Consider the following 20,858-nt stretch of genomic DNA (forward strand, 5'->3'; position numbering starts at 1 on the left):
TATTCATCGTTTTACAAATCACTTTGATTTTTAAAAAAATCTGGAACCTTTTTTGTAAACTTGGGAAACCGTTTTCACTGAAGGATTGAATGCAAGGTTAATGGGAAACTGTTGCTTAAGAAGCTACAGCTGCAGGGACATGAGAGGATAGTTCCCAAGAGCAACAATTATCGCGCAACAGTATGAAGGAAAATATTAACTATTAATGTTTTGATCTCTTGCTTTTCACACAGCCAAAAAGCGCCGCGAAACGTTTTGTCGTCTTGGAGGTCTAAAGTGGGTGGAATGATGTGCTAAAATATTCTGAAGTACCCAATGTGTTAGTGTCCAAATCCTCTTATTTACTCGGTAACAGGCTGTTAACCACAGAGTTAAAGAGAGTTTACGAAATGTCCTGTTTGTATTATAAAGCATGAGCAAGCCATATGTAAACAAAGAAATCGTTGCTGGGAATTGAATAACTTATTATCCCCCCGTGGGAGCTATAAAGTATTCCATTTCTATCGCTAAATGCGCGAGAAAGCCCTGACGATGGGCAACAGATCTCTACACCGGATTAATCTCCGGTGTAGTAGATTCAGAGACCCTTGTGGTGCTTTCTCACTGAACCCATAAAACTGTCCCGCCTAAAAAATTCCTTTCACAGTTCCACCGAAAGACAGCTCGATAATAAACAACCAAAATCCCCACTGTTTATGGAATAATGTTTTGGTTTTCCATGACCTGTGCCGGTCTGGTGTTATCTAACACTGGCTTCTGGTTCTATCTTCCTTCACAAGTTCCAACATTTTGGCATCAGGTCCGAAAGCAATTCAGTCAATTCATTGTCCGTGCCCTCTATACAAAGACATTCGCCCAAAGAATACCAATATTCGATCTTTCTCATTTAACATCGCAAGTACTTCCCTCCTGTGCCATTTTGGTGGGATACGTTAGAGGAATACCATTCTCCTGATAAAACATAAACTTGAAATCGAGGGAAAAACGCAAAGACTTAAAATAATTGATTTCCAGGTATAACATGGGACCAGGAAAAGGGCATTCAAAGGGGTTCTGGAATTTGCTCCCAACCTACCTAATGTTAAGATTGTTCTCTCTTCTGAATTTCCCGAAAATTGCTCCGAAAAAGTGCTCCGAAAGCTTGTGGCTTGTGCTACCAAATAAACCTGTTGGACTTTAACCTGGTGTTGTGAGACTTCTTCCTGAATTTCCCCACCAGAGGAAATAATTTCTCGGCATCTACTCGACGGAATTGTTTTAAACACCTTCTAACTCACCGAGTCAAACGGGACTTTTGACATCCCCACCTTCTAAACTCAGTGGAATACAACGTGCTAAATGAGTAATTCTGTCATTTGAACAATTTATATTTTCTTACAGAATGGTGCAGGACGTGCGAACAGTCACCAGGTGAGAGAATGGGAGTGGGGATGTGGATTCAAACTGGAGAACAACAGCCAAAAAATCAATGAACTGTTGTTGATTTCTGAAGGACACAAATTGAAGATTCGGAGACAGGGAGTTCTGGGGAGAGGGGGATGGCAGGGGCGGGGGGGGGGGGGGGGAGGAGGGGAATACAGTGAGTGAAGAAGAGACTACTCATGGTGGAGCTGGAGACGAAAGCTAGGTTTGTGAAGGAGGAACAGGGTCACCAGCTGGAGAATATTTGGGAGATATGGAGGATGAGATTAGATAAGGATGAAAATCATGAAGATAATCCTCTAAGGCATGAGCTACTAGTGGAGCTTGGTAAGATTGAGTAATGGTGCTGCAGACCTTTAGTGTGGATGCTGTTGTTGGGCAGCTATCCTTAGTTTATGAAGCATGTAAGTGGGGACAGGTGAGAAAAAGCTTTGTTGAATATATATATGTATATATTGAACGGATCATCATTGGTATAATTTACCCTGCTCCATATATGCAAAGGAAAACCACAACAAGTTGTATTCATATAGCTACATTCATGTTGAACATCAATACAAAGTTTTTAGGGAGGGTTTTAAAATAAAATGGAGGAATGGAGAGTTTGGGGAGCTTGTCGCAGTATGAGAGGTAAAAAGGTTACAGATTCTAGAGAGAAGTAAGGCTCTGGAGGAACACAAGAAGGAATATTCTGAGTTTGTATCTCAGGTAAACTGGAGGATGGACAAGTGCGACTTGGTGTTGGATTGCGTACAAATAATAGAGTTTTAGATATACTCAAATTTATGAAGAGTGGAGGAAGGGGCAGCAGCCAGAAGGCTCTGAAGTAATTGAGTCGAAAGGTAATACAGGCATATAGTCCATTGGATTCAACTGCTCATGTAAAAACACAGGAACTTATACACTCTTATCCAACATTTTTATTAGTTAAATGGGATTTTGGCATCCTCACGAAAAATGACATGCACTGCTAATATTGATCAGCAGACAATTAATCAATGCAAAACAAGTCAACAATGTTTTCTTTGGAATTTAGCTCAATATTTGCATTGAAAATAAGACTGAAGCTATACTTTGAAGGTATACATAACTGTAATTTAGCACATTCTAAAAAAGATTAGACGTTAGTCAGTTTCAATAAAGTGACAGCTGTAGCATATGTTTATTAGTTCTATCAGGAATGAACCCATACTATGTGACTAATCAGTTAGACACTGCAATCAGGAGATGCCAAGTGATGAGATTCCGGGTTATGCTATTTAGCTATTTACATATTTCCTCCTCTTTCAGTCATTCACACTTTATCCATGTATTATAAATGCCTTTGAATTATCTCTCCTACCTCTTTGTATTTATATCAGTTCTGCCTTTTCAACATCTCCACTTAAGCCTTTACAGATAATTCCTTAGTTGTTGTTTATGCATTTTCCTCCTATCCCCGACCCTTCCCACCATTTTCCTTTGCTCTGCTCCTGTTTTAACGCTCTTCGAGCCTAATAGAGTTAAGTGACAAGCATTCTTCCCCAAATGTCAATGCCTCTGTTGGTGCAGCGGTAATGTCACTAGACTAGTAATCCAGAGGCACAGGAGAATATCCTGTGAACATGGGCTCAAATCCCATCATGGCAGCTGATCAAAATTAAAGATTAGTTTCAGCTTGACTAGGTCAATACCCATCCTAACAGCATTGTAGTTCCTAGAACACTTGGACAGGGCATGGAGGCGGGGTTATGACCAAAGTAGAGCAAATTACTGAGCAAATCAAATCCCAGAGGGAGATTCAGCCTATGAGAAGCTTTAAACTTTGGGGAGATGGTGGTGTAGTGGTAACATCACTGGACTAATAAACAAAGTCATCTGGGGACATGGGCAGCTGGAGGAATTTAAATTCAATCAATAACTTCTGGAATTGAAAGCTAGCCTCAGTACTATCATCAAATTTCCTGAGAAACAATGTACAGGGGTATGGAAAAGGCAAGGGAATGGCACGAAGCCATGATGCTCCTTTGGAGAGCTGGTGCGTGCATGATGGGCCAAATGGCTGCCTTCTGAGCCATAATAATTCTGTGTTTCTGTGCTGTGTGACCTGCTGATTATTTTTCCTGATTATGTTTCAGATTTCCAACAGGTAAAGTTATTTTTAACCCTACAAATGCACCAATTTCAAGACTCTTATCAGTTTTGATTTTTTTTAGCGTGGTAAACAAAACGCGTGTCACCAAATTCAAGATAATTATTACATCTACACTGACAGAGTAATAGGTGATTAGTTTGATATGTTTCTTATGTTGGCATCATGCAGCTAAACTTGTTCATATTGTGAAACGTTTAAGTTCGCATTGCACAGTGCTGTGATCATAGAATAGAATCCTTATGGTGCTGAATAGGCCATTCAGTTCATCGAGTCTGCACCAACTCTCTGACAGAGTAACTTACCCAGGTCCTCTCCCCACCCCAAACATACCACATCTTGGGACACTAAGGGGCAATTTAGCATGGCCAGTCCACCTAACCTGAACATCTTTGGACTGTGGGAATAAACTGGAACAGCCGGAGGAAACCTATGCAGACACTGGGAGAACGTGCAAACTCCATTCAGTCACCCAAGGCTGGAATTGAACCCGGGTCCCTGGCGCTGTGAGTCAGCAGTGCTAACCACAGTGCCATCCTGTACTCCAATGGTTCATAGTGACGAGGAACAAGGAAAGAAGCCCTTGCAGCAGATGGAGTTTGTCTCTTAATGGGCTCCGACGTCAATCCTGCTTCGGGGCAAAAACTAAATGGGCTAAATATGCAGTCACGCGGTTATCTGAGTCTTGTTGGGAACGTACTTAATATTTGTTAATATGTGGGCAAGTTTCCAGCTTAGGAACATCCATATACCACAAAAGAGTTGGAAACATCCGCGTAGAATTGTATATATTTAAGTTTAGGCTCCAACTGAAGGGAGTGAGTGCCTTCTTGATGACTTCTTGGAAACCAACGGTTAGAACTATCTTACCCACTTTTGTCTTGTTTCATTCTTTTATTTACTTTTTCTGTAATGTTTTCTGTTTAAATAACATCCAAGTGTACCAGCTTCAGGAATTCGTTAAGTCATTATTAGATGAATAACTCACAGCAAACCAGTAATATTGGTCACGATTCCGTATTATCCGTTAATATTAATTCAGCCCTTTCTCACTGTTTCCAAATTAAAACTCCCTCCCCAAAGGCATTAGCAATCACCATATCAAAATATATTTTTGTTGTATTTTAAATAATGGAGAGTTTGGAACGAAATAATATTTAATGCTGATCAAGATTTTTCGAATGGAACTGGAAATGGGTTCTGTTGAAATGGACACCTTCAATGAAAGTTATTTAGAGTATATTACCACCCTGGTTTGATTTAGCCTCCCTACAGAAATAGCTACTGCTATGTTAATGAAAGTGTTAATGAAAGTGTTTCTTCAGTCAAAAGCGGGTTCCCTACTTACACTGAAGGGAGTTCCAGATGCCCAACAACAAGTGGGTCGATATAACAAAGATATGGTGGAAACCTCGGTTAAACGCCCCCTGCTTACGTTCCTACAGTAAAGACTTTTTCCTTTTAAAAAAAAGTTTGTATCTTGATAAAACTGTAACATTTAATGAAACCATTGATTTCATTTATAAGAATGCAAGTGTTCTTTTAAAAAAGCGGAGCTAATTGAGGAATGGGGGAAGAAGTGCAGCACTCCGCAAAACATTTTTTTGTGGCTGAACAAATTTCCAAAAAAAGTGAACTATTTCGATCTTTATAATGATTGCTGCAGTCATTTTGTAATAAATCCCAATACATCGCCCCTGTCCGGTTCACTCAAATGAAACCTTGATTCGCATAGTTAACAAGACATGGGGAAGGCGCAGAATCTGAACTTCGAAATAATAATTCCGAATAGAACATAAATTAGATAAATGTCCAGAAAATCTACTAGATCCGACACTCGGGAAGTTCAGCTGATTCATTCAAGCTCTGAATGGTAGCATTCGGCCTGGCAAAGGTGCCAGGGCTGCGCTAAAACTCAAAAGTTAAAGCCGTCCAATAACTTCTTACCCATAAATCTGGGGGAGCGATAGTAATACAAGTACTGCATATAAATCACCAATGTCCCTCTTAAAGACCCTAAAAGGACTATTTTAAATATTAAGATGTTGCTCCATCAAGCTGAACTTTTGCTACAATGTCCACGTGGCGGTCATGGGATGAAGAACAAGAATGAATCCGTTCTTCAAATGGTGGATCCTGAAGATGATAATCTTTAGGTTAGGGTGGTATGGTGACACAGTGGTCAGCACTGCTGCCTCACAGCGCCAGGGACCCCGGTTTGATTCCCGGCTTGGGTCACTGTCTGTGTGGAGTCTGCACATTCTTCCCATGTCTGCCTGGGTTTCCACCGGGTGCTCCAGTTTCCTCCCACAGTCCAAAGATGAGCTGGTTAGGTGCATTGGCCAAGTTAAATTCTCCCTTAGTGTACCTGAACAGGTGCCAGAGTGTGGCGACTAGGGGATTTTCACAGTAACTTCATTGCAGTGTTAATGTAAGTCTACTTGTGACACTAATGAATAAACTGATGGCTGCATGGTGGCATGGCACAGTGGTTAGAACTGCTACCTCACAGCGCCAGGGACCCAGGTTCGATTCCCGGCTTGGATCACTGTCTGTGTGGATTTTGCACATTCTCCCCGTGTCTGTGTGGGTTTCCTCAGGATGCTCCGTTTTCCTCCCACAGTCTAAAGGATGTGTGGGTTAGGTGGATTGGCCATGCTAAATTGCCCCTTGGTGTGAGGAGGACTAGCTAGAGTAAACGTATGGGGTTGTGGGGATAGGGCCTGGGTGGGATTGTGTTCGGTGCAGATTCGATGGGCCGAATGGCCTCCTTCTGTACTGTAGGGATTCTGAGATTCTATGAAAAGTGAACGTTTACTTACCAATGGGGAGGGCAATGAAGAATGGCAGCCAGCACAAGATGAACATACCCATGACGATGCCCAGGGTCTTCGCTGCCTTCTTCTCTCGGGAGAATTTCAGGAGGCGGACGGAGAGGGAGCTCCTCAGGTGATGCCCCTTGGACCTGGAGACGATGGAGTCGTCCTGGATGTTCCTGCAGTGGATGCGCAGAGTCAGCTCCCTGGAGTCCGAGGTCTCCTTCATCACCCCGGCCTCCAGGTTCTTGGTAGTCCTTTTGGCCACGATGTAGACCCTGCAGTACATCACCAGGATGACGGTGAGGGGGATGTAGAAGGAGCCCAGGGAAGAGAAGAGGGCATAGCCGGCCTCCTCGGTGATCTGGCACTCGCGTTCATCGGGTGGCGCTGGTTGCTTCCAGCCCAGGAGGGGTCCGATGGAGATGACTATGGAAAGCAGCCACACCCCTAGCACCACCAGTACTGCTTTCCTCTCTGTTACAATGGAGGGGTAGCGCAGGGAGTAGCGGACCCCGATGTAGCGGTCTATGGAGATGGCACACAGGCTCATGATGGAGGCAGTGCAACAGAGCACATCCACCGCTGCCCAAACATCACAAAACACCCTCCCGAAGATCCAGTAGCCTGTAATCTCCAGCGTGGCGGAGAAAGGGATAACTGTGGTGCTCAGCAGCAAGTCTGCGATCGCCAGGTTGATGATAAAGTAGTTGGTGGTGGTCTGTAAGTGCCGGTTGAAAGCCACCGAGAGGATAACTAAAATGTTACCGACCAGCGCGAATAGAATGAAGAGGACCAGGACCAGCCCCAGCACTGCCGCTTTGCTCGGGCTCAGGGGGGCTGAGCTGTTGGAGTTCTGGAAGCTCCCGTTGGAAATGTTGGTCCAATTCACCTCCTGGAACAGGGGCTCCGGAGTGGATCGGTTTTCCAGACCCCCGGCAGCCTGCACGGAATTCATGTTAAGGATCATTCTCCATCTCAAGCTCCCGTGTGACAGTCCAGCCGGGCTGTGCCGCCACTCAAAGCCATCCCGAGTCAGCAGGAGCAGGGAAAGTTGTTGGGCAGAGAGAGAGGCGAGACAGTGTTCACCGCCACCAGAGCCGCTGTGGTCGGGGCAGGCTGCAGGAACTGTCCCGGGCTGGGGGACACACCATTCTCCAGCCAGGCGGCAGCATGTGGCTTCACTGTGAGGGACACACTTGTACCTGGGGTAGGGATCCGTGTCCGCTCCGCTCTGTGCCTGCCTCCCTGCCGCTCGCCGCTTTTATACAAACTGCTCCAGGCACAAAACACTGAGATGTCAAAGGTGCTGGAGCAGAGTGACGTCAGGATCCGCCTGAAGGACTTTTCAACGTTTGGAGAAACATCAGCGAGTCTGCATTGGGGAGGGTGAATACTGACAGGACAGTGACTGAGTGCATAACACTGACAGCATAGTGACTGTGTGTGCATGTGTGTGTATAACACTGACAGCATAGTGATTGTGTGTGTGTCTGTGTGCATAACACTGACAGCATAGTGACTGTGTGTGTGTGTATAACACTGACAGCATAGTGACTGTGTGTGTGTGTGTATAACACTGACAGCATAGTGACTGTGTGTGTGTGCATAACACTGACAGCACAGTGACTGTTTGTCTGTGTGTGTGCAAAACACTGACAGCATAGTGACTGTGTGTGTGTGTGTATAACACTGACAGCACAGTGACTGTTTGTCTGTGTGTGTGCAAAACACTGACAGCATAGTGACTGTGTGACTGAGTGCATAACACTGACAGCACAGTGAATGTGTGTGTGTATAACATTGACAGCATAGTGACTGTGTGTGTGTGTATAACACTGACTGCATAGTGACTGTGTGTGTGTGTATATAACACTGACAGCATACTGACTGTGTGTGTGCATAACACTGACAGCACAGTGACTGTTTGTCTGTGTGTGTGTGCAAAACACTGACAGCATAGTGACTGTGTGTGTGTGTATAACACTGATAGCATAGTGACTGTGTGTGTGTGTATAACACTGATAGCATAGTGAATGTGTGTGTGTGTGTATAACACTGACAGCATAGTGACTGTGTGTGTGTGTGTACAACACTGAGAGCACAGTGACTGTTTGTCTGTGTGTGTGTGTATAACACTGAGAGCACAGTGACTGTTTGTCTGTGTGTGTGTATAACACTGACAGCACAGTTACTGTGTGTGTATAACATTGGCAGCATAGTGACTGTGTGTGTGTATAACACTGATAGCATAGTGGCTGTGTGACTGAGTGCATAACACTGACAGCACAGTGAGTGTGTGTGTGTGTGTATGACACTGGCAGCATAGTGACTGTGTGTGTGTATAACACTGACAGCATAGTGACTGTGTGTGTATAACATTGACAGCATAGTGACTGTGTGTGTGCATAACACTGACAGCACGGTGACTGTGTGTGTGTGCATAACACTGACAGCACGGTGACTGTGTGTGTGTGTGTGTGTGTATAACACTGACAGCATAGTGATTGTGTGTGTGTGTGTGTCTGTGTGCATACCACTGACAGCATAGTGACTGAGTGCATAGCACTGACAGCACAGTGACTGAGTGCATAACACTGACAGCATAGTGACTGTGTGTGTGTGTATAACACTGACAGCACAGTGACTGTTTGTCTGTGTGTGTGCGCATAACACTGACAGCACAGTGACTGAGTGCATAACACTGACAGCATGGTGACTGTGTGTGTGTGTGTGTGTGTATAACACTGATAGCATAGTGACTGTGTGTGTGTGCAAAACACTGACAGCATAGTGACTGTGTGTGTGTGTGTGTATAACACTGACAGCATAGTGACTGTGTGTGTGTGCATAACACTGACAGCACAGTGACTGTTTGTCTGTGTGTGTGCAAAACACTGACAGCATAGTGACTGTGTGACTGAGTGCATAACACTGACAGCACAGTGAATGTGTCTGTGTGTGTATAACACTGACAGCACAGTGACTGTGTGTGTGTACAACACTGACAGCATAGTGAATGTGTGTGTGTGTGTATATAACACTGAGAGCACAGTGACTGTCTGTGTGTGTGTGTGCACAACACTGACAGCATAGTGACTGTGTGTGTGTGTATAACACTGACAGCATAGTGACTGTGTGTGTGTGTGTATAACACTGATAGCATAGTGACTGTGTGTGTGTGTATAACACTGACAGCACAGTGAATGTGTGTGTGTGTGCATAACACTGACAGCACAGTGACTGTGTGTGTGTGTGTATAACACTGACAGCATAGTGACTGTGTGTGTGTGTGTGTGTATAACACTGATAGCATAGTGACTGTGTGTGTGTATAACACTGAGAGCACAGTGACTGTTTGTCTGCGTGTGTATGCATAACACTGACAGCATAGTGACTGTGTGTGTGTGTATAACACTGACAGCATAGTGACTGTGTGTGTGCATAACACTGACAGCACAGTGACTGTGTGTGTGCATAACACTGACAGCACAGTGACTGTGTGTGTGCATAACACTGACAGCACAGTGACTGTGTGTGTGCATAACACTGACAGCACAGTGACTGTGTGACTGAGTGCATAACACTGACAGCACAGTGAATGTGTGTGTGTGCATAACACTGACAGCATAGTGACTGTGTGTGTGTGTATAACACTGAGAGCACAGTGACTGTTGTCTGTGTGTGTGTGCATAACACTGACAGCGCAGTGATTGTGTCTGTGTGCGTGCATAACACTGACAGCATAGTGACTGTGTGTGTGTGTATCACACTGACAGCTGTAAGTTTCAGGGCAATCCTCCATATTTTAAAAGGACTCAGGAGAAACCTGACAGTTTAAAAGTGGCCAACTCTGGCTGCTGGCTGATAAAAACCTCCCAGAAGGCTCGGCAGGCCAAACATAACCTGCCTGGACAGTGCTAAGAAAAAGGTGTGAGCCCCCTGAATATGCAAGTGGCCAGAAAGGCAGACACACCAGTGATCTAATCATCAGAAGGACAAAGGGAGATGGAGGCCAATGGACAAACAGTAAACAGACCAGCCGGGCGACAATGGCCACGGAAATCGACCCATCCACGGAAGACAAGAAGACCCATCCCACTAATGGGATACTGTTCAGGAAGCTCTGGAGGAGCATTAAGAAGACATTAAAATGACGACCAACGGGGGTCAAGGTAGTTCCAGCCTTTTGTGTTTGGACTTGACTCAATTAAACCGAGACTGCCGGTGATCGAAAGCCCATTGTCCTTGAAAATCACCTACGGGGGCAGGGAAGTTGGTTGTTAAATTGGGCTGAAGTTAAGATCAAGGGAGACAGACAAGCCAAACCGAGCTCCCTTCCAGAATCGCAAGCTCATGTGCAGAGGTGAAGACCAACAGCAGCCCAGTTTCGATCCTGCACTAAGACATTCGAGCCCACCACAAAGGAACCCCTTTTAGAATTGTGAGTATCCCAGCCAACCTTGTGAAGCTCCCGAGGATAGGATAGAGGTTGAGGCAAGGGGAGGGGCGATGTATTGTAATTTTAAAGTTCAGTAATCCTGTTTTGAACTGTGTAAAGTAAGATTTTACGTTGTACCCGTTAGCATTTCTCCCATAGTGATGGTATAAAGTATAAGTTTTATTCATGTGTGGTGGGGTATTGGAAAGGTTGATTTTATTGTTGAATAAATCACTGTAAGTTTTGAAACTCATTTGGAGTTTGTCTTGCCTCCTGTTCTCTCATCAATGCACTCTGACGAGGTCACAGCTTCAATATCCCTTACCATAAATCCGGAGTCTAGAACCGAGGGTGACCTGAGCGATTCGAACCCACTCACTCAAGGGAGACTGCTGGTCAGGAGAGAAAGAACAGAGTCTCTCTGTTCTCTCTCTTGGAGACCTACTCGAGTGGAGTGGGTGCAGGGTGGCCGTTGTCTCACCAACAAGGGAGAGAACCACTCAGGCCTTGGTGGCGGTTTTGGGATGGCTGTGTGATATAAGTATCAGGTTACCGGTCAGGTATAAACGGTGAGCCTGGTTCAGCGCTCTCTCCTGCGGAGTTGCCCCAGTGCAGCATTCCCCGGCCTTTGAAATTTCAAGGCCTGTAAGAGAGAGACACAGCTATCGGCAGACCCCCAAATACCAGCCTGTAAGTGGAGTAAAGAGAAAGATCCCGCTACACAGCACAGTGATTGTGTGTGTGTGTGTGTGTGCATAACACTGATAGCACAGTGACTGTGTGTGTGTGCATAACACTGACAGCACAGTGACTGTGTGTCTGTGTGTGTGTGTGCATAACACTGATAGCACAGTGACTGTGTGTGTGTATAACACTGACAGCACAGTGACTGTGACTGAGTGCATAACACTGACAGCACAGTGACTAGGTGTGTGTGTATGTGCATAACACTGACAGCAGTGACTGTGTGTCTGTGTGCATAACACTAACAGCATAGTGACTGTGTTTGTGTGTGCATAGCACTGACAGCACAGTGACTGTGTATCTGTGTGCATAACACGGACAGCATAGTGACTGTGTGTGTACAACACTGACAGTGTGAACACTGACAGATAGTGAATGTGTGTGTGTACAACACTGACAGGAGAGTGACCGTGTGTGTGCAACACTGACAGGATAGTCACTGTGTGTGCTTGTGTGTACAACACTGATAGGATACACACTGCATGTGTATAACACTGGCAGGATAGTGATTGTGTGTGTACAACACTGACAGTTTAGTCACTGTATGTACAACACTGACACTGTGAACACTGGCACGATAGTGACAGTGTGTACAACACCGACAGGATAGTGACTGTGTGTGTACAGCTCCAACAAGGTAGTGACTTGTGTGTAGAACACTGACAGGGTGTAGAAGACTGACAGGGTGTACACCACTGACAGGGTGTTAGTGAGAGGGCGATAAACTCTATATAACACTTACAGGTTGCAAAATACTGTTGGGGTGTTAATGAGGGGGGGGGGGTAGACTGTTGGTGTAGAACACTGACAGGACGGATAACACTGAAAGGTTGTATAACACTGACAGGATTTAGAGCACTGAGAGGATGTATAGCACTGACAGGGTGTATAACACTGACAGGGTGTATAACACTGACAGGGTGTATAGCACTGACAGGGTGTACAACACTGACAGGATATATAGCACAGACAGGGTGTATAACACTGACAAGGTGTATAAAACTGACAGGGTGTATATTATTCACAGGGTGTATAACACTGACAAGGTGTATAACACTGACAAGGTGTTTAGCACTGACAGGGTGTATAGCACTGACAGGGTGTAGAACACTGACAATGTGCATAAAACTGACAGGGTGTATAACACTGACAGGATGTATAGCACTGACAGGGTGTATAACACTGACAAGGTGCATAAAACTGACAGGGTGTATAACACTGACAGGATGTACAGCACTGACAGGGTGTATAACACTGACAGGGTGTATAACACTGACAGGATTTAGGACACTGAGAAGGTGTACAGCACTGACAGGGTGTATAACACAGACAGGGTGTGTAGCACTGACAGGGTTTAGAACACTGACAGGATGTATAACACGGACAGGGTTTTGAACACTGACAGGGTTCAGAGCACTGACAGGGTGTATAACACTGACAGGGTGTATAACACCGACAGGGTGTATAGCACTGACAGGGTGTATAACACTGACAGGGTGTATAACACTGACAGGATGTATAGCACTGACAAGGTGTATAACACTGACAGGGTGTATAACACTGACAGGGTGTACAACACTGACAGGGCGTATAACACTGACATGGTGTACAACACTGACAGGATATATAGCACAGACAGGGTGTATAACACTGACAAGGTGTATAAAACTGACAGGGTGTATATTATTCACAGGGTGTATAACACTGACAGGGTGTATAACACTGACATGGTGTATAACACTGACAGGGTGTAGAGCACTGACAGGGTGTATAACACTGACAAGGTGTATAACACTGACAAGGTGCATAAAACTGACAGGGTGTATAACACTGACAGGGTGTAGAGCACTGACAAGGTGTATAACACTGACAAGGTATATAACACTGACAGGATTTCGGACACTGACAGGGTGTACAGCACTGACAAGGTGTATAACACTGACAGGGTGTATGACACTGACAGGGTGTATATCACTGACAGGGTGTATAACACTGACAGGATTTCGGACACTGACAGGGTGTACAGCACTGACAAGGTGTATAACACTGACAGGATGTATAGCACTGACAAGGTGTATAACACTGACAGGGTGTATAACACTGACAGGATGTATGACACTGACAGGGTGTATGACACTGACAAGATGTATAACACTGACAGGGTGTATAACACTGACAGGGTGTATAACACTGACAGGATTCCGGACACTGACAGGGTGTACAGCACTGACAAGGTGTATAACACTGACAGGATGTATAGCACTGACAAGGTGTATAGCACTGACAAGGTGTATAACACTGACAAGGTGTATAACACTGACAAGGTGTATAACACTGACAGGGTGTATAACACTGACAGGGCGTATAACACTGACAAGGTGCATAAAACTGACAGGGTGTATAACACTGACAGGGTGTATAACACTGACAGGATTTAGGACACTGAGAAGGTGTACAGCACTGACAGGGTGTATAACACTGATAGGTGTATAACACAGACAGGGTGTGTAGCACTGACAGGGTTTAGAACACTGACAGGCTGTATAACACCGACAGGGTGTATAGCACTGACAGGGTGCATAGCACTGACAGGGTGTATAACACTGACAGTGTGTATATCATTGACAGGGTGTATAACACTGACAGGGCGTATAACACTGACAGGATGTATAGCACAGACAGGGTGTATAACACTGACAAGGTGTATAACACTGACAGGGTGTATATCATTGACAGGGTGTATAACACTGACAGGGCGTATAACACTGACAGGATGTATAGCACAGACAGGGTGTATAACACTGACAAGGTGTATAACACTGACAGGGTGTAGAGCACTGACAGGGTGTATAACACTGACAGGGTGTATAACACTGACAAGGTGCATAAAACTGACAGGGGGTATGTTATTCACAGGGTGTATAACACTGACAGGGTGTATAACACTGACAAGGTGTATAACACTGACAGGGTGTAGAGCACTGACAGGGTGTATAACACTGACAGGGTGTATAACACTGACAAGGTGCATAAAACTGACAGGGGGTATGTTATTCACAGGGTGTATAACACTGACAGGGTGTATAACACTGACATGGTGTATAACACTGACAGGGTGTAGAGCACTGACAAGGTGTATAACACTGACAGGGTGTATGACACTGACAAGGTGTATAACACTGACAGGGTGTATAACACTGACAGGGTGTATAACACTGACAGCATGTATGACACTGACAGGGTGTATGACACTGACAAGATGTATAACACTGACAGGGTGTATAACACTGACAGGGTGTATAACACTGACAGGGTGTATAACACTGACAGGATTTCGGACACTGACAGGGTGTACAGCACTGACAAGGTGTATAACACTGACAGGATGTATAACACTGACAAGGTGTATAACACTGACAGGGTGTATATTATTCACAGGGTGTATAACACTGACAGGGTGTATATCACTGACAGGGTGTAGAACACTGACAGGGTGTAGAGCACTGACAGGGTGTATAACACTGACTGGGTGTATGACACTGACAAGGTGTATAACACTGACAGGGTGTATATTATTCACAGGGTGTATAACACTGACAGGGTGTATAACACTGACAGGATGTATAGCACTGACAGGGTGTATAACACTGACAGGATGTATAGCACTGACAGGGTGTATAACACTGACAAGTTGTATAAAACTGACAGGGTGTATATTATTCACAGGGTGTATAACACTGACAGGGTGTACAGCACTGACAAGGTTTATAACACTGACAGGGTGTACAGCACTGACAAGGTTTATAACACTGACAGGGTGTATAGCACTGACAGGGTGTATAGCACTGAGAGGGTGTATAACACTGACAGTGTGTATAAAACTGACAGGGTGTATAACACTGACAGGGTTTAGAGCACTGACAGGGTTTTGAGCACTGACAGCGTGTATAACACTGAGGGGGTGTATAACACTGACAGTTAATATTGCACTGACAAGGTGTATATCACTGACAGGGTGTTGAGCACCGAGGGTGTATCGCATTGACAGGTTATATAACACTGACAGGATGTTAGTGAGGGCTGAGGTGGGATGGAGTCTGCAGAAGACAACACAAAACGCAGCACTTGGACCGCTGCTTCATCAATGCTACTTGTCCAGCAGCTAAGCGAAGGGTGGTTATTAAAAGGCAATGGTTAAGGTATTAATACTCTTATAATTTATCTGTGTGGGATAAACCTTTGGGAATTGAGAAATTCGAAATTTGCAAGTGTCCGAAGGAAAGTAAACGGAAGTAACAGCAGAAACAATTTCTCCCCAAGATTCCTTGTTTCTTCAATTCTGACAATGACTGAATATTTGAATTTGCTGAAAAATCTTCGGTTGGCCTGTCCAGGCTGCAATTCAACTTGTTATAATAAACACAAACTTTACATTTAAGTGCATCGTGCACTGATTTAACAGCGTGGCTTTGGATGAGGCCGTTTATATTCCAGATTAACTCTGGAATAGCTCTAGTAATCTTTATCACTTTAACCCGTGCCTTCACACGGCCGCCAATACAGTGGCAGTTGATTCTTGAAATCAATTAGCCACCTCCAATTTGAAAATAATATTTAATACGCCCCCAAACGCCTTTAAACGATTGCATGGGAGGTTGACAATGTTGCTGTAGTTACAGTCTGGCTGTGAGACAGGGCCATTGGCCCAGTGACCGCCGCACCCATGGGCGCTGCTTCCTGCAATTAACAATTTGTGTATATCTCCCCAACCCATTTCATCAAGCCGAACAGTAATTATCACTTAGAATTAAAACCGATATTTGCTAACATTTCGCGTAAATCCTTTAAAACAAACGCTGAACTATGCTGGGAGATTTGCAATGTGATGGGTACGGTATATATAGTGTTCGGTTCAGGCAATAAGCTGGAATTGAAGAATCCTCCACATGTAACAGACGCACAAAGTTAAAGTCCTGGCCCTTCAAGGTGAAATATTTTGTGAACATTATATGGACGATTGGACTTTTGCAACCAATATCGGACATACTAGAAATCTTACACCTGCATGGTCTTCCTGCTGACACATTTTCGACGCACTTTAAAAGGCTCATGTCCTCGGAGCAGGGGAGTGTCGGGGTGTTTAGCATTTGCGGGGAATCTGCGGAAGTCCCGGGGCACAGGAATTTCCGATCGGGCTTTTTAAGCTGCCCGATCCTTTCCGCTCTTCATAACGAAAGTCGTGGGGCGATCAGTGAAAAGTCCATAAAGGAGATGCCTCGTATTAGGAAGATAATGAGAGAGACTTTCTTGAGACGTTTTCAGTCACTATCCAGTACCAGAGGAGAGAGGCAGCAGCGCGGAGGTGGGTGAAAACTGCTTCTTGATGTTTAATGGACTTTCCAATGATCTGTAATTCTGTAGAATGTTTAAAAAAGATAGACATGTGAAGACAACGTTTACTGTGATTTGGGAGTTCAGAATGCCTTTTAAAAGCGTTTTGTTTATGTTGCATGGTATATTAAAATTGATCTTAAAGTTTTAAGTTTATTTATTAGTATCACAAGTAGGCTTACATTAGCACTGCAATTAAGTTACTGTGAGAATGTGATCTGTGTTATAGGAGGTCTGCAGCATGTTAGAACTCACTATTACAAATCTGTTTATGAAATTTGTTTTGTTAGAATGTCTTGTGAAAGAGACAGAGCCAGAGGCAGATAAATACAAATAGAGATAAAGGCAGGTAGGTAGGTTCATTCCTCATTCTAATTTGACTATTTTTTAAATTAAAAAAATGAACATTGAAAGCAGACAATGCTTCTTTGAAAGAGACAATAAAGAAGGGAAGGAGGTGAAATGAAGAACAAAACTGGTTATTGGTGAGAGGGGCTGACCTCTTGCTACCCAGCTTTGAGGGTGGGGGTGGTAGAAGGTTTAGGAATGAAGCTAGGGTTGTGGTTAGGTGACTACTCATAAAGTGGCAAGAGAGAACAGGCATTGAGCATGTAATTTTAAAAAAAGGTAGGGATATCATAGAATCCCTACAGTACAAAAGGAGGTCATTCGGCCCATCGAGTCTGTACTGACCACAATTCCACCCAAGCCCTATTCCCATAACCCCACACATTTACCCCATTAACCCCCCTACCACTAGGAGCAATTTAGCATGGCCAATCAACCTAACCCACACATCTTTGGACTATGGGAGGAAACCGGAGCACCTGGAGGAAACCCACGCAGACACGGGGAGAATGTGCAAACTCTACACAGACAGTGACCCAAGCCAGGAATCGAACCCAGGTCCCTGGAGCTGTGAGGCAGCAGTGCTAACCACTGTGCCATTCTATTAGATTCGATTAGATTTTTGCTGTGAGAGATGGTCAGAAGGGGAATGGCTAGTGGAAAGGTAAAGAGCTGGAGGTGTTAGGAGTGAGGCGATGGGAGAAATGTGAATAATTGCAGGGTTGTATGGGCAGGGAGATATTAAGGGGCACATTGTCCCCTGCTAATCCCATCCTAAATGTATGCATCTCACACAATATTCCATTCAAAAGGAACGAAAAGGAGAAAAAGATAAAGAAATTATAAATGCACAGCAATATGGAGATAATACAGATAGGGGAAAAGTAACTATGCTCTGCAACATATATGTAGTGAGGAGCCAATTATCTTAGTAAGCTAGTCAGTGGTTTAGGATAATGACAACAGCATGCGTTGAATTCCTATTCGAGCTGAGGTAGATTTGTGACTTGTCTACTCATTGTGTTCCTGAAAGTGGAAGACAATGGCAAACAACAATAGACAAAGAAACTACCAAGAAAGCACCGCAATGAGCCTTTGGGCACAGCACATGTAACTATATGCAATGCCATGGGGGATCCATAGTAACACCAAAAAAAGCACCAATATACAGATTCAGACATTACTTCCTGATACTATATTTTTGCATGAAGTTATTGTATTGCAATTTCCTCTATCCATATTTTAAATAGAAACTGCTGATGTAAACTTGTCAGGCTGCTGTTAAACTGTCCTGCTGGTGATCGTAGAGGACACCTTTCTTTTACATCTCTCAATTCTTCAGCGTCTATTGCAGATAAAACATTGTGCTTGAATCAACTCTGCATTTCACCTTATCTGAACTCTAGTGTTTGTTGTCTTTGACCTTTCATACAAGGGACATTAATTCATGGGAATGCAGTAATTGTCAGCTTTGTCAAGGGACTGCTGTCTCTCAGGCAGTAGCCGTCCTGTCTCTGACCCAAAAGGTTGTGGGTTTAGCTCTCACTCCAGGATTTGAACACAGCAATTTAGGCCAACACTGTGCTGACTTCCAAACAAAATATTAAACCAGAGGCCTGTTTGCTGCCTCAGATGTACATACACGTTTATTTGGCAATATTTTGAAGAAGAACAGGAAGTTTACCCCCTGTGACTTGGCCAATATTTATTCTTTAATCAACATCAGCAAAAGCTATTGGAGCAGATCTTGTGATCAGCATCAGCAGAGTCAAAGCTAAGCCATTGTATTTTCTGTTATTCATGTATTTATGTCTTCATTTAAATAATCTTGGTCCACTTCAGATTTGTCTTTTATTTGAATTGTGTGTTATTCATCAATAGTCCTGTTACATTATATTTAAATATTCACTGTTTCCAATGCTCGTATGATACATTGGCAATAGGCTTTGTAAAGTTTTCTGAAGACAATTATTCAGACAAAATAATGGAAAGAAGATAAAACACTTCGAATATTTGAGAACACAACATTTTACATGAAAACCTGAATGTTACCTTCTTCAGCAGTAGCTAGCTCAAAAGTCTTTCAGTGTTTTGTACTAAAATAAAATCATTTATTTAACCATAAAATAACATTTTTTTGTCTTATTTTGGGAGACAGGGAAGATGGGACAGGGATTTTGTAAATTTCAATGTTGAAAAGCAATAGCAACCAGTGATCTCTAGCTGTGCTGGCGGTGGCTGAAGATGGGACCTCCTCATGTGCTCCAGGAGGCATGTCTAGATCTGGATTCACATTATGCTCCTTTAGCTCCTTCACTTCTGGCACCAAATCATCCTCAGAATAAAGGCTATGTCCTTTCTGCAGGGCAAAGTGCATAACATGCTACTACAATCTTAGAAACTTTCAGAGGTGAGTGCTATAAAGTTTCCCCTGACTTGTCCAGACAATGGAAATGTGACTACATTATTCCTATTGTGCTCTCCACCATCTGATGGATTTCTAGATGTGCATGGTTGTATGGTGGTTGCGTCATTGCTGGTCCTTCATTATGGTGTCATCAGCTACATTCTGAATGGCTATCCCTTATCAGTCTGTAGCCAGCCTGTCATTGCCGGTGATGCACTCATGGTCTGCTGCAATCTCGAGTTCACCTGGATGAATGAATGATATGCACTTACATTCAGGATCTTCATTTGGGCAAGATCTACAATCATCTCAATCAAAGAATGGAAGCCCAATCTATTGATGAAGGAAATAGACTCATACTGTGGTGCCCGCAGTAGAATGTGTGTTTCATCAATAGCCCCAATTACTTTCGGGAAACCAGTAATTTTGCAGGATGAGAGGGATTTCTCTCTTTTATCCTCATATCACAATGAATGAAGTCTGAAGCAGTATGATACAGTGCCTCGGGTACCTGGTGAATGAAAGCTCTTGGAGCACTCTGGGAAATGTTGCACATTCACCAGTATCAGGTTGAAATGATGCACATGCAAAAAAACAATCAGTGACATGGTGACTTTCATTGGCACTGTTAAGGCCATGTGGCATTTTTAGGTTGGCTTCAGGTCATCCTTTTAAATTTCACAGAGTTGTCCAGTTATATCCTTGCTGAAGTATAGCCTCCTGACGCACAATTCCTCTGACATCATTCTATAGGACATCCTCTGCCTGTACACTCTCTGTTGACGGTAGTTGATCTTCTTGGTCAGAAAGTGCATATGTTGCCTGACTCTTCTTTAATGGTCTACCTGTGCTGTGTCCTCAACTAAGTAGCACAGTTGCAGTGCACAAAGCATCACTTGTGAAGTGCCAGGAGGCGAACATGTCTCCAGCTCAATGTTTAATTCTGTAAGAAAATTCTGAAACACCTGTTAAGTGATAAGTTACAGTTGGTTTCTATGTCTCATTTATAAAACATTTCACTTTTATAAAAAGCATTCTAAAAAGCCAAATGACATATATACACTTTTAATAGTGAGTGTAATAACACGCTGTGGACTTCTATATCACGTATATCACATTTCACTTTGCAAAAGCTTCTAAAGATCAATGTTGCATTCA

At 43.8% G+C, this 20,858-nt stretch overlaps 1 protein-coding gene across 1 annotated transcript in view; it reads right to left on the bottom strand.

Moving 5' to 3' along the window:
• The window catches only part of LOC144505199 (alpha-1A adrenergic receptor-like), a 37,044-nt gene extending 25,988 nt beyond the window's left edge, over positions 1 to 11,056 (bottom strand). Inside the window, exon 1 of the mRNA XM_078231171.1 lies at positions 6,376 to 11,056. Coding sequence (XP_078087297.1) covers positions 6,376 to 7,339 — 964 coding nt within the window. The 5' untranslated portion in view covers positions 7,340 to 11,056. The remainder of the gene's footprint in view (positions 1 to 6,375) is intronic.
• Positions 11,057 to 20,858: the final 9,802 nt, after the last annotated feature.

Source organism: Mustelus asterias, chromosome 16, assembly GCF_964213995.1.
Source record: "Mustelus asterias chromosome 16, sMusAst1.hap1.1, whole genome shotgun sequence".
NCBI lineage: Eukaryota > Metazoa > Chordata > Chondrichthyes > Carcharhiniformes > Triakidae > Mustelus > Mustelus asterias.